The following is a 12,372-nucleotide window of genomic DNA, read 5'->3' on the forward strand; positions in this document are numbered from 1 at the left end:
AATTGGGATTTCCTCCCAAATCTATATAAAGAGACCCATTGGGATCTCATTCTATGATTAAAAAACAAGCTCTTGTGCTTGGGGAGATTATCTTGCCTTGTATACTTACATTTTGGTGCAATAACAATACTTTGGGGTTCATATGTGATGTTTTCTTCCATGGACATGGTATGATTTCTGGTTATGTACTTATGTTCTATTTGCTATAATTTCTATTGTCATTTCCATTCACTTCATAGATTTACTAGTGTCTAGTTACCTTACACTAGTATTTGGATTGGAGAATTATTCTAGAAATCTACGTTTATTTAATTTTGGTTAAATTGCTATAATTTCCTTTTCAATATATTATGTTATCCCAAATGGATCTAACAATTCATCTTGAGCTTGTGTAGAACTTCTGTGAATCAGATCTCAAGTGTAAGGGGACATTCTCGGTTGGATTGTCCCACTCTTGAGCATAGAAATGGAAGAACTCGCATATTGTTTTTCCCCAAGTCTTATCATTTGAATTATCCTTGACTTGTGGCAAAAGATCTACTTCAAAACTATTTTACTAAAATTTGTTTTGTGCTTCTATTGATATACATCTGCTTAGATAGAGCATTTTCATGGCCAACCAAAGAGAGGAGTTATACTCCTATACTTTGATTTGGTTCTTGTAGATTAGTTGTATATAATTCTGCATTTTCCTTGCTATCACTAAGTTTGGGACTCGTTTTGCAGAAGTAGAACAGCATATACGAGTGGCTTTCCTCTCACAAATTTGACAGAGAATTGGGAGCTTAAGGCTGGAATTTATTTACATTTCTTTTGTAGACTGCCAACACTTCATTAGAGGATGAAAATTCAACTTGACCGTGACCTCTTGAAGGCTGTCCTACTTCCCTAACAGTGAGCGCAAAGGGCCTGCATCACATCTCATTAAAACAGTGAACAAACAGTCCCTTCCTCTCTCTCTTTTGGGCAGACTTTGTCAAACTAAAGGCTGGGGCTGTTAGGAGGAATTTTCCTTTGAAAATTTCATATTTGTCTTGAAAAGGTTCCTTTGTGCCTCATTGTTGCAAATTTGTAAAATTTCGCTCAGTGTTTTCCAAAGGGAAGGTTCATTCTATTTCAAAAAGATTTAAAATCATTTGTGAAGTTTTCCATAAAGATTTGAATTCTTTTTGTGGTCAAAGGCTCCCCTTTGTAAAATCATAATAATAAAATACCACTTTTCTTTTGGAGCTTGGGGAACCATCCCCTTGGCATCCATCCCCTTCTCCCTCTTGGGAGAAGACTCTCTTCTTGTCTAGTGTTTCATTAGCTTTTCATTTCTCTTTTTTTGAAGTTAGTTTTAGTGTTGCTAATGCTCTCTTTATCTCATTTGGCAAGCTAATATTTCATGGTCACTTGCTAACTGTTCGTTTTTCATTTTAATCATTTAGTTTCAATTTCATTCACTTACTTCATAGTTTCATGCTCAATTTGGTCTAGTTTACTTGCAACTTGTTTCAATTTGCAATCTCACTTTGAGGACATCTTAAATTTTTGGAGCAATTTTCATTTATTTGCAATGTAGCTTTAACAATCTAATTGTGCATTTTTTGTTCATTAGCTCAACCTATATTCCATTTACATATTGGAGCAATTCATTAGCCTATGCTCTTTTGCTTTATGATGCAACTTTCACTTGGATAATTATCATAATATGTTGCAGTGAAGATACATTGAGTTGGTATTTTAAACATTGAGCTAATTTTCGTTCATTGTTTCCATTGAGTTATTGGTACATGTTTCATTGAGCATCATTACAAGCTTATGTCATATTGTGCTTAATGTAATCTTGATCACAAATTTCATTTGTTATCTCTTTATTTGAAGCACATTGTTATCAATATATCTCTTTGAAGGCATTTCATTAACATTTAGGCATCTCACTTGAATATTAAACTTTGACTTGCATTTCTAAAATCCACCTCCAAACATAAGCTTGGTTGAATAGAAACTTTTAGGATATATCTTTTTTGTTTTTCTTTCACTTGTGTACGGAGTAAGGTTAAAACAAGTGACCTCGCAGTTCTCTTGGTGGCTTAGTCCCCTTGTAGGAACGAAGGCACGTGGATTGCAAGAAGCTTAGGAAGGGTATCGTTAATGACGGACTTGTGCCTCTTCATTCCATTCTTCTTGCAACTCACCCCAATATTTACCTTGTAAGAAATTGAAGGAAGATTTCTCACCATAGATTAGGCATTTAATTAAAATCAACCAAGATAACTTGCATCTCACGTAGTTTAAATTGGCATCATCTCATTTTGCATCAATTTGATTTGTGCGCATTATATCTTACTTGCAATATTATATTGCATCTCTCTTGTACTTGTATCTAAATTATTTGTTCATTTGCCATTTGACATTGTCTTATTTTATTTGAGCATTTCCTTTAAAAGTACAAGCTTCATTTATTTTTTGCAACTTGTAACTTACTGCTCATATTTTAGTATCTCTTGTACTAACACTTGTCTTGCAGCATTGCCTATCATTGTAACTTCAAGTGCTATTGCCATTTAATTTGATTTGTGAGCACTATATCTTACTTGCAATATTATATTGTCTCCCTCTTGTACCTATATCTAAATTATTTGCCATTTGACATTGTCTTCTTTTATTTGAGGATTTCCTTTAAAAGTACAAGCTTCATTTATTTTTTGCAAGTTGTATCTTACTGCTCATATTTCAATATCTCTTGTATTAACACTTGTCTTGCAGCATTGCCTATCATTGTAGCTTGAAGTGCTATTGCCATTTTGCAAGTATATAATTTTTACTTGAGCATTGTTTATAAGGCACTGGTTTCACATTTCTTACTTTTGTGGCATGCCATACTGATTGTAATCGAATTTATCTTTCACTTTGCTCATTAACTCTTGTACTTGCTAATTTTAAATCAAGTTGCATCGAGAAATGATTGGCTTGCCCTTAGTCTCCTAGAACTTCTTTTTTTCATCAAGTCTTTCCTTTAAAAACCTTCCTTAGGGTCCACCCCCCTTGGCTTTAGCTAGGAGGGAACCTAGATGGAGAGAGTTGGGGTTAGGAGACAGCCCATTCTCAGAGCTTTGCCACCAAGGCCACACCTAGTGGGCTCGAGGATTTTTCCCACATTAACTTAGGTGTGTAAGCGAGGCAACAACATTTTTGGGTGTCGTTGTCAGGTTCAAGTTCTCTTGTACCTGAAATACGACTAACTTTCGGTTCTTGCATTTTGGATTTTTAGAGTTAGATTCTGTTAATTTATGGTATGTTCTATGCTTAAGAGCAATTTATTTCAAATCTTCTTATTAGCACAATGTCAATTTCTAGTATAGCAATCACATTAACATGATAGTAAAATGCAGATAGAACATAAATGTAAACAACAAAAGACAAGCCAAGACAAGAGACACAAGATGTGGCACCAGCCAAGGACAAACCCCAATGCGGGGAAACACTTTGATCAATTCTTCTATATTCTTCAATAATTCAGCAGAGAGAGAGAGATAGGACAATATCATAAATCTGTGATTTTACAACAGCACCAATAAAACCCTAACCAACAATGACAAGGTTGGTCAAACAACTCTAGAATGTCCTCAAGTCAAACTAGGAGAACTCAATCTCCAACAACAATGATGGGCAGCCCAAAACAGTCCACAAAATATGGTCAAACAGAAGTCAACATATCACCAAACTTGCAGTTAGCCCTAACCAGTCAACATTTGTCAAATCCATGGTCAAACAGGCCAACGTTTGGATGCCTAGCAATGCGGCTAGCCTAGGAGGGGTTGCCCATCCCGAGAATGCAGTGAAACCTCATCTTCACTGGTCAACGCATGCATAATACAACCCTGCTGCTCCACAGTCAACCCTAGGTCAACGCTGCCCTAAAACAGACATATGTCCTTCCTTCTCCCACGTGTGAGTGCCTTCCTCCTCCTACGCATACCCAAGAGACTAGGAGAGAGAGGAATGAGATGGTGAGATGAGTGCGATAATGCCTCAAGGTCTCCTCTTCTTATATGCCACATTGAGGATAAGCTAGGGGTGATAAACACAATTTTAACTGCTAGTCGACCTTGACAAATTGTCAAGAAATACAAATAAATTCATATCTCCATGAATACATGTCGGAATCGGATGATCGTTAGATCAATCCTACACCTCTCGATGAGAGAAATCCAAGAAAAATATTAGTTGCCATAAATAAGGTGACCCACATGGAGTTTGGCCCTCGTTGCCAATTTTAACAAATTCCTATTCAAGTGGCGAATCCACTTGTTTCATTTTCTGCAAAAAGCTTTTTTTCTCGTAGACTTCTCGCTAATCTTGGACAAGAACCTCTCTCTGGTATCCATTTGCCCTCTCAGGGTCATGTGAGGATGACATCATGTCTGACTTGTTCGCCCCTTGTGATTTTACTAAAATTAATGGTTATCTGGATGATATTCTGAAAGAATCCATTAAAGAGTTGCCTAGATTTCTAGGTAACAATGCCATTAGTACCGAAACTCACCTTGAGAATTACAACCTTTGTGTGAGCAAATGGTGCCATGATATTAACCATGAGGACGTTAAAATCAGACTTTTGATCTTTTCATTAGATGGTGATGCTTTGGATTGGTTCATAGACTTACCTTCTAACAATTTCGATTCTCTAGAATCAATCATTAATGTCTTTGAAGAAAAATATGGAGATAAAAGAAAGATCAAAGCGAAGGCTCAAGCAAATGAAAATGATAAGGATCTCATCAACAAGTTAACTAAAATGATTAAGGATATGCAACTCAATCATTCTAACCAGCTGACCTCTATTCAAAATCATTTGATTACAATCGAAGCAAACCACACTCAAGTAATTAAGAACATGCAACTCAATCAAACAAGATTAATAGCAGATCATGCAAAGGAAATGAGTACCACGGAGGTTAATCATTCTAGTCAAATGGTCGCTCTTCAAAACAGGTTGCTCGCCATGAAAGAAAAACAAGTACAATTAATCAACACCATGGAAACAAATCATGCCAAGGAAATAAGTGTTATGAAGGCTAATCACATCACTTTTCTAGATAGGCTAGAGGAAATGGAAAGGTTACAGGTACAGAAATTCCAGCTTGGGTCAGATGACGAATGGGAAAAGAACAAAGAAACAGATCATAAGCATCCCAATCCACTGAAGCAAGATTCATCTTATTATGGGGAGGTCATTTATTCCATTGAAAAATGGTAATTGAAGTCAACCAGGATAGAAAGGAAACTAAGGGGAAATCAGGTTAATACTTATGAAACTGATCCATCACCCGTGTCAAAGCAGATGCAAAATGGAGAAAGGCAAGTCACAGAAATCTTGGATACTTCAAATTTTCCATCTAAGCATTTTCAAGATTGGGCAGAAAGGTCTACTTTGATCACATCATCAACGACATCATGGTCTATTAAGAAGAAAAGAAAAAAGGGGTGAGAATTTGGTAGATCTAATGGGAAGCATATGGCAGCATGGGACTTTTGCCAAAATTGGCAAAAAAATTCTCTCACAGGTTGTAAATACTTCTTCTACACAGAGGAGTTGGAGCACCTACAGCTTCATACATAATGTGAGAAGACACAAACTCAATGAAAACCGGGAAGAAAGCTTGGTTTATGTGCACTACAACTTGAGGTTGTTGAGTCATTATTGTGATCGGGCTTATGAGGATCCAACATATAAAATTTGGGACAACCACAAATAAAAATGACAAACCAACAACAACCATGCCACCCCCACCATCTTGTAGCAGTGTCAATGGTTGAGTTCCAAGTATTGTTCCTTTGTTGTCGTCGCCTCCATCTACATCCTCACGTTGAGAGCATGTGCCTTTTGGTTCTGGTCGTGCGACTGTGCGGGAGGAGACTCCTAGAAGACCACCACGACCTGCTCAGAAATTAGACAAGAGGAAGTTGTAGATAATAGATTTACTTATCTTTTCTAGTTTCTAGTAGTTTTAATAACTATTGACTATTTCATATTTATTATGATATTTTTTGTAAACAATATATGACAGTTTAAGTTTGAAGTTGTCAACTATAACTCATTGGTAATGAATTATGAATATCATTCTTGGTGAAAGTTGAAAGTTGTTTCATTTCAAGTTAGATATTCTTTGTTGTAATGGTTACACTTAGCTTACAAGTACAACTTTGGTGATCAATTATGATAAATGTTATATATTGAATTTTGAAAGATTGATGAATCATGAGACTCAATATGCTGTATGTTACTAACTTGTGGACATGGTTAATGAAGATTATAACTTCTAGATGATTTTTATATGGTTCAATCTATGTTTTTTATGCTTTTCATATCTAATTCATCATTCTACATGATTTTGTTGACATATATGCATCCCAAACTGGGAGCTTCTGAAAATATCGCTCCCGCTCCCAAGTAACCTTGGTCTTGACATTATGTTGGTGTATTTAATCATTACAGGTGGCTGAAAATAATATTGGATGGAGCATTTATTTTTGTTTTTAATATTCAAAATCTGAAAAGGTGTGAAACAAATTGGTGGAATGCAAAGAGGCAAGACTGTTCACTTCATATTCTTGTGTGGAATACTAAAAGCCAGCAAACTATCTTTATAAAAATATGTACTTTTGAAAGGCTGAAATGTTAGAGAATGAGAGAATGTGAGAGTTGATTGTAGAACTGTTCATTAATTACCTGGTACACATAGAAAGCGGATGTGAAGCAAATTTGAGAGGAAGAAACTAAGGCAGAAATGGAGGTATGTAGAGTTATAGACTAGGTAAACCAGCATGTTATTTTCTGTATGTATCAGGGGATTGCAGTCTCCTTTCAAGTTGTAGCTGCTTGACAAAGGACAGGTTGTAGCATTTTGAGGTAGGAGCCTCCTGTGGGTTGAAAACTGCAGAAAATATAAGGGAGTTGGAACTTCCCTGTAGGTTGTAAGTAGCAGAAAAATCGAGGTAGCAGCCTCCTGTAGGTTGGAGCCTACAGAAAATCAGACGCAATAAAGGAGTTGCAGCTTGCCTTTGCATAACAACAATAACAAAGTCATGGTTTTCTCCCTTTATGGGTTTCCACTTATTTTTGGTCTTCATATGTGATGATCTTAGATGCTGATGTGATGTTTTGGTTCAAATATTTCTTCTTGTTCATATTTGTATTAAATTGTTCATTTAATCAGTTAAAAGAAAAGAAAATTAAGGCCCATGAATGCACTAAACTGATTCAAACCCCCCCCCCCTCCCTCAGTTTAGTCAATTTTTCATCAGAGGGTTCAGAAATGCAGCCTCCCCTGTTTTCTCGGTGGGCTCTCTAGGAGGATTAAATAGCAGTCATCGAGGAAGATACTGTTCAGCAAGACACAGAAAAAAAACAAACAATCCTCAGATAACCTCTCGCCAAAGGCCAGCTCTCCTGCAAGAAACAAAGAAAAAATCCTCCAAATTTGTAATTTTTTTAGACTAAGCTTTTAAGTCGGACAGTTTTCAAGGCTGTATATAAGCTGAGTAGTTAGTGCAGATCATAGAACTTTAGGAATAGTGCAGGCAAAAGGCAATTTTTTTGAAATTTTGAGCAACTTTGAAGTCATTAAGACAGTCCTTTTCTATTAACCCGCACGACCATTCAACTGCAGCCCTATTTTAATAGAAAAATACCTATTTCTGTTTTAAAAAAATTGGATGCAGCACAGTGTAGAGACCATTTAAACAAATCCCAAAGGCAGAGGTAGTAAATCTAATAATTATGGAGAAAGTCTAGAGTAAAGTCAAAACATGAGAAAATAAACATCTCCACTTTTTAACCATTAAAATTCTCTAACAACACAAAAAACAATTTAACAAACAAGACTGAAAAAGACAAAGATACTGAATAAAAAATGAAAATTATAAATTCAATGCTAGAACTTGTGGAATCACCTGAACAACAAGAGTGACATCAGGATAATCAACTCCACGAGCTGAGACATCTGAAGTAACAAGTATAAGACCTTTTGAAATCCTAAACTCATTAGAGATACGTGTCCGATAACCCTGAGACTTTCTTGAGTGAATCTCACGGACATTAAATTTCAACTCTGCCAGAAGTTCAGCCACAAGACTAGTAACCCTTGCAGTTGTACAAAAAATAAGGACCTGCATGGTGTAAGTTCTCAAATGAATATTAGAAGAAAAAAGAACATTATATAGCAGCAATGCAAAGAAATTACTCGGACCTTGTAGTCAGGATCCTGTGAGATGTGCCCTTTCAGAACAGCATAAACAATGTTGAAATGCCTCTCATGTGAAGCAATAATTGATGACTGACAAACCTGCATTCACTCAGCTTTGATCAATATGCCCTCAGATTCCGGCCATCTAATTCACAAATAGCATTATTGAGGTTTAACAGATGATAGAGGTTCTTCAAGAAACACCTTTGAGTGTGTTTCCTCACTGCCCTCTTCAACTGTATTAATAAACTCATGATCCCGTTTTAAAGCAATCTGGGATACTTTGTGAACCTGCAGATATCATGAAGATCAGTGATTTGTTGGACACTTAAAGTTGTGCATTTAATAGTTGTTGTAAATTCAAATCAAAATGAAACCAACCTCTTCTGGAACTGTAGCTGAAAATAGGAGTGTCTGCCTCTCTTTAGGCACAGCAGCAATTATCTTATCAAGATCCTTACGGAACCCCATATCTAGCAAATGGTCAGCTTCATCAAGTACAAGCACTTTCACACCCATCAAACGCCTTGAGAAACCTGGGGTATTCTCAATATGGTCCCGAAGCCTTCCAGGAGTGGCCACTAATATCTGTGCAGTGTATAATATGTTGAAGATATCAAACCAAGCTACATAATAAAAAAAACTTTAACGCTGGATAAATCACATGCACAGAAATAGGATACGTCTTTTCTGATCACATTTTTTATGAAGAGGCAAATTGGCAGATCATTTTCTTACATTAAAGACAGATTAGAGAGAGGATTTGAAAAGCACATGCATAACAGTTTCATAATCATTTAGGAATTCTTCGAATTGAAAATTTGAAATTCATAATAATAATATAATTCAATTACTCCGGCATCCATTAACAGTATGAACTATGAAAACTTAAGCGTAAAAGAAGACGGCATTCTCTATTATCATGTTCCATTGCAGATACCCTGCATTTGCAGGTGGAAAACCATATTAGTGTTATCGAATGAGTCTTATGCGTGTATGGAGAGTAAGAGAATTGTTGAAGTATTATTATTTATGCTTTTATACTTCCATAACTTCTTTTTTGGTGAAATACAACTTTTATTACTTCCATTATGAAACAGGGTTACAAGAGTTACAACAGATATATGTAAGAGTCGCATGAAGATTCTCTGTCCATGAAAGTCGAGACGAACAAATGAACTGTACCCACCAAGGGGGCAAGGAATCTACATGCTTCCAAAACACATTAACTATACCTTTGACATGAATCCATCATTATTTTTTAATTCACTCAATTCTCCCAGTTGTAGGGTTATTTGTCCAAAAGAAAAGCAATATCAGACAGTTGTATCGTATGCCATGGTCTATAACCCTCTACAACAATCCCTGCTCATCCAAAGGTCACCTAGAAGGAGACCTCACCAAGTTAAGGGGTCATTAAACAGGTCCTATTGGACACCTCTACAAGACATGCCACACTAATTTTTTTGACATCAAACACAATGGATTGGAAATGTTTGCTTTCTGGAGTCTTGTTTTAACTATTGGACCTTGACCGAGCACCAGCCAAAAAAAAATTGGTATTTAAACGAGCTTCCTGCCCTCCAGAGAGTCCAACATCTCTTTTAATTCATTTCTTAAATGTCATAAGTCCCCCACTTCCTACTTAAGCATGGAGCAATAGAGATCTTAAGTCGTGATCTATTTTACAAGCCCTTGTTATCATAGTTGAAGAAAGCCTTCACATTGCTTCACTTCGAGTCCACCTTTGTTCCCTCTAATCAGATCTCAATCCTGAATACAAATTTTAAAGCAACAGCATTCAGGGAACAGTTGACCAGAGACAATTAGGGATTAATACTACCATTAGCATAATGTTCCTAATTTTTTTCCAAAAAGGATTCACCAATTCAGCATGAATATTTGGCCAAATTCCAATAATATGAAATTATTTTCTCTGAAAACTTAGCCAAAAAATATATATAAATTCCTTGAAAATCTACATAAATTTATAAATTTTCACCAATCTTTATGGTCAAGTTTTTTAGGATTATAAAGATTCACCAAATTTCTACATCTAAAACAAAAATATGGTGCCTTGAAAATTTCTCTGTAATTTCCTCTCCCAATTGATTGGCTGAGGGAGGACAAAATAGTCTATCCAAACCCACATAGGCTATAGTCTTGATAAAGAGGTAAAACCCAATTTTTTCAATGTTGGGGCAACATTGTACAAATATTGTGTTGGCTGGGGCACAACAGCCCAAAATTGGGGGTTGCATATACAACACTTCACATGTGGAAGCAGATGGAGAAAACTAGAAGAAAAAAAAAGGGAAGAGTTTGAATCAAATTAGCATCATCAAATTGGATCAATTACATTTCGTTTTTCGAGTTGTAGCTCTGAGGGTTTTAAAACCCCTTTCCTCTACTAATTTAGGTGGTGAAAGATTTCACCCTAGTTAGTAAACATTTTTTATCTTTTGTTCTGCTCTGGAAAGCAGGGAATCTATCTATCTGGAAGACATCAAAATTTGGTGGAAAATCAAGGGTAAAAAACTCAAATTCCATTGAAGCTGTTCAAGACTATTCTAAGGAGGTTTCAGTGCACTCTTCTCTGTGACAGATGGTTTTCTGTGGCAAATTTGTTGGGATTATTCTGGCATTTTCATTGGTCATTTCTGAGATACTTCGGCCTCTCTGAGGCAGGCTCGGTGGACTCTTCTGAGGCAGTTCGGCCACTCTCTGAGGCAGCTCGGCCTCTTCTGAGGCAACTCGACCATTCTCTAAGGCAAGTTCGTGGATTCTTTTGAGGTAGTTCGGCCACCCTTTGAGGCAGATCAGCCTCTTCTGAGGCAACTCAGCCATTCCCTGCGGCAGCTAGACCACTTCTGAGGCAGCTCAGCCACATATGAAACAGAGCTCAGTAGGTTCTTTCTGAGGTATTTCAGTTCTAAGACAGAGTTGTGAAGCCTCTTTCTGAAATGTTTTGGAGCATCCTGAAGCAAGAACCAACTGCGGACTTCATCAGGAAAGCAAGTGAATTTATTACACTTGCTCTTCTAGTCTGCGGATCAATACAGAATAATTCAAGAGGCTAGGGTAATTTGTAGCTGATATTACTCAGTTAAAATTCGTTTTAGCATTGGAACTGTTTGAATCACTGTTGGTTGAATACAGTACTGTACTTGGCGAAAGATTATATTTCTGGTTGATGGATAATCAATTCAATTTATTGTGGGTTTAAGGACCATATTGCTTATTCATGTATTAGTATTGTTATTGTTTGTTTCACTATTGAATAAGGGAAGAAATTATGTTGAAACCTAGTTTTCTAGGAAAAGCTAAGGGCAAAATTACCCTAGGACATGACATTCCCTGCATTCAACCTAATTCCAAAAAGTGAGGTTAGTTGACTCCACTCAGCCTTTGAGCATGGTTTAAATCTCTCCACGTGCGCCACATTTGTTGCGCCCAATTCCAAAGATCTCCTAAGTTACCAGGATTCGAATACGGATCTAGATCCTCTAGTTTTTTAAAATCCAGGAAAATATAATAATATTTTTAAAATTTTTAAAAACACTTTAGAGTTCAAAAATCAAATAAGCACTTTTAGAACTAAAACCATTAGATATATTATAAATATGAAGACTGAAACATTGAAATGATGCATCCTCCCTCATACAAAGTAACAAAAAGGATCATAATATCATAAATAATAATAGTAAATACATTTACATATCCAATGGATCTACATTATCTTCTGCATATTGCAAAATGGGGTCCTAGAATGTAGGAAGTTGCATCAGTGGGCTGGACTGGTGGTGGAACAATATCCTTGACGTGAGTCATAGCATTCACTGTCAAGTTCAAGTCAGAGATCTCAGGCTCCACATCCCACATCCTGCTCCGACCCTTTTTATACTCTGGTTCAACATGTGATAGAAGACGGAGGTTGGAATGAACATACACAAGATCCCCAACCTTTGTCGCTCCTAGCCTGTTTCGCTTCACTGAATGGATGAAGCCATATGTACGCCAATTCCTCTCAGCTGATGAGGAACTAGCAACCTGTGATAACAACCTAGTGACTAAAGTGGAGAGATGAATGTTATCCCCACCATGGAAGCCCCACCAAGTAATAGGATCAAGATGCCCT

At 36.6% G+C, this 12,372-nt stretch overlaps 1 protein-coding gene across 1 annotated transcript in view; it reads right to left on the bottom strand.

Moving 5' to 3' along the window:
• The window catches only part of LOC149158115 (DEAD-box ATP-dependent RNA helicase 31-like), a 112,749-nt gene that overhangs the window by 34,278 nt on the left and 66,099 nt on the right, over positions 1-12,372 (bottom strand). Inside the window, exons 6-9 of the mRNA XM_089433884.1 lie at positions 8,616-8,822; positions 8,439-8,525; positions 8,238-8,333; positions 7,942-8,157 (exon numbers count right to left, since the gene is read on the bottom strand). Of these exons, the coding sequence (XP_089290010.1) occupies positions 7,942-8,157; positions 8,238-8,333; positions 8,439-8,525; positions 8,616-8,822 (606 nt within the window). The remainder of the gene's footprint in view (positions 1-7,941; positions 8,158-8,237; positions 8,334-8,438; positions 8,526-8,615; positions 8,823-12,372) is intronic.

The sequence above is a fragment of the Pinus tabuliformis genome, chromosome 5_2, assembly GCF_031772625.1.
Source record: "Pinus tabuliformis cultivar Carrire ecotype Pingquan chromosome 5_2, CPIR1, whole genome shotgun sequence".
Lineage (NCBI taxonomy): Eukaryota > Viridiplantae > Streptophyta > Pinopsida > Pinales > Pinaceae > Pinus > Pinus tabuliformis.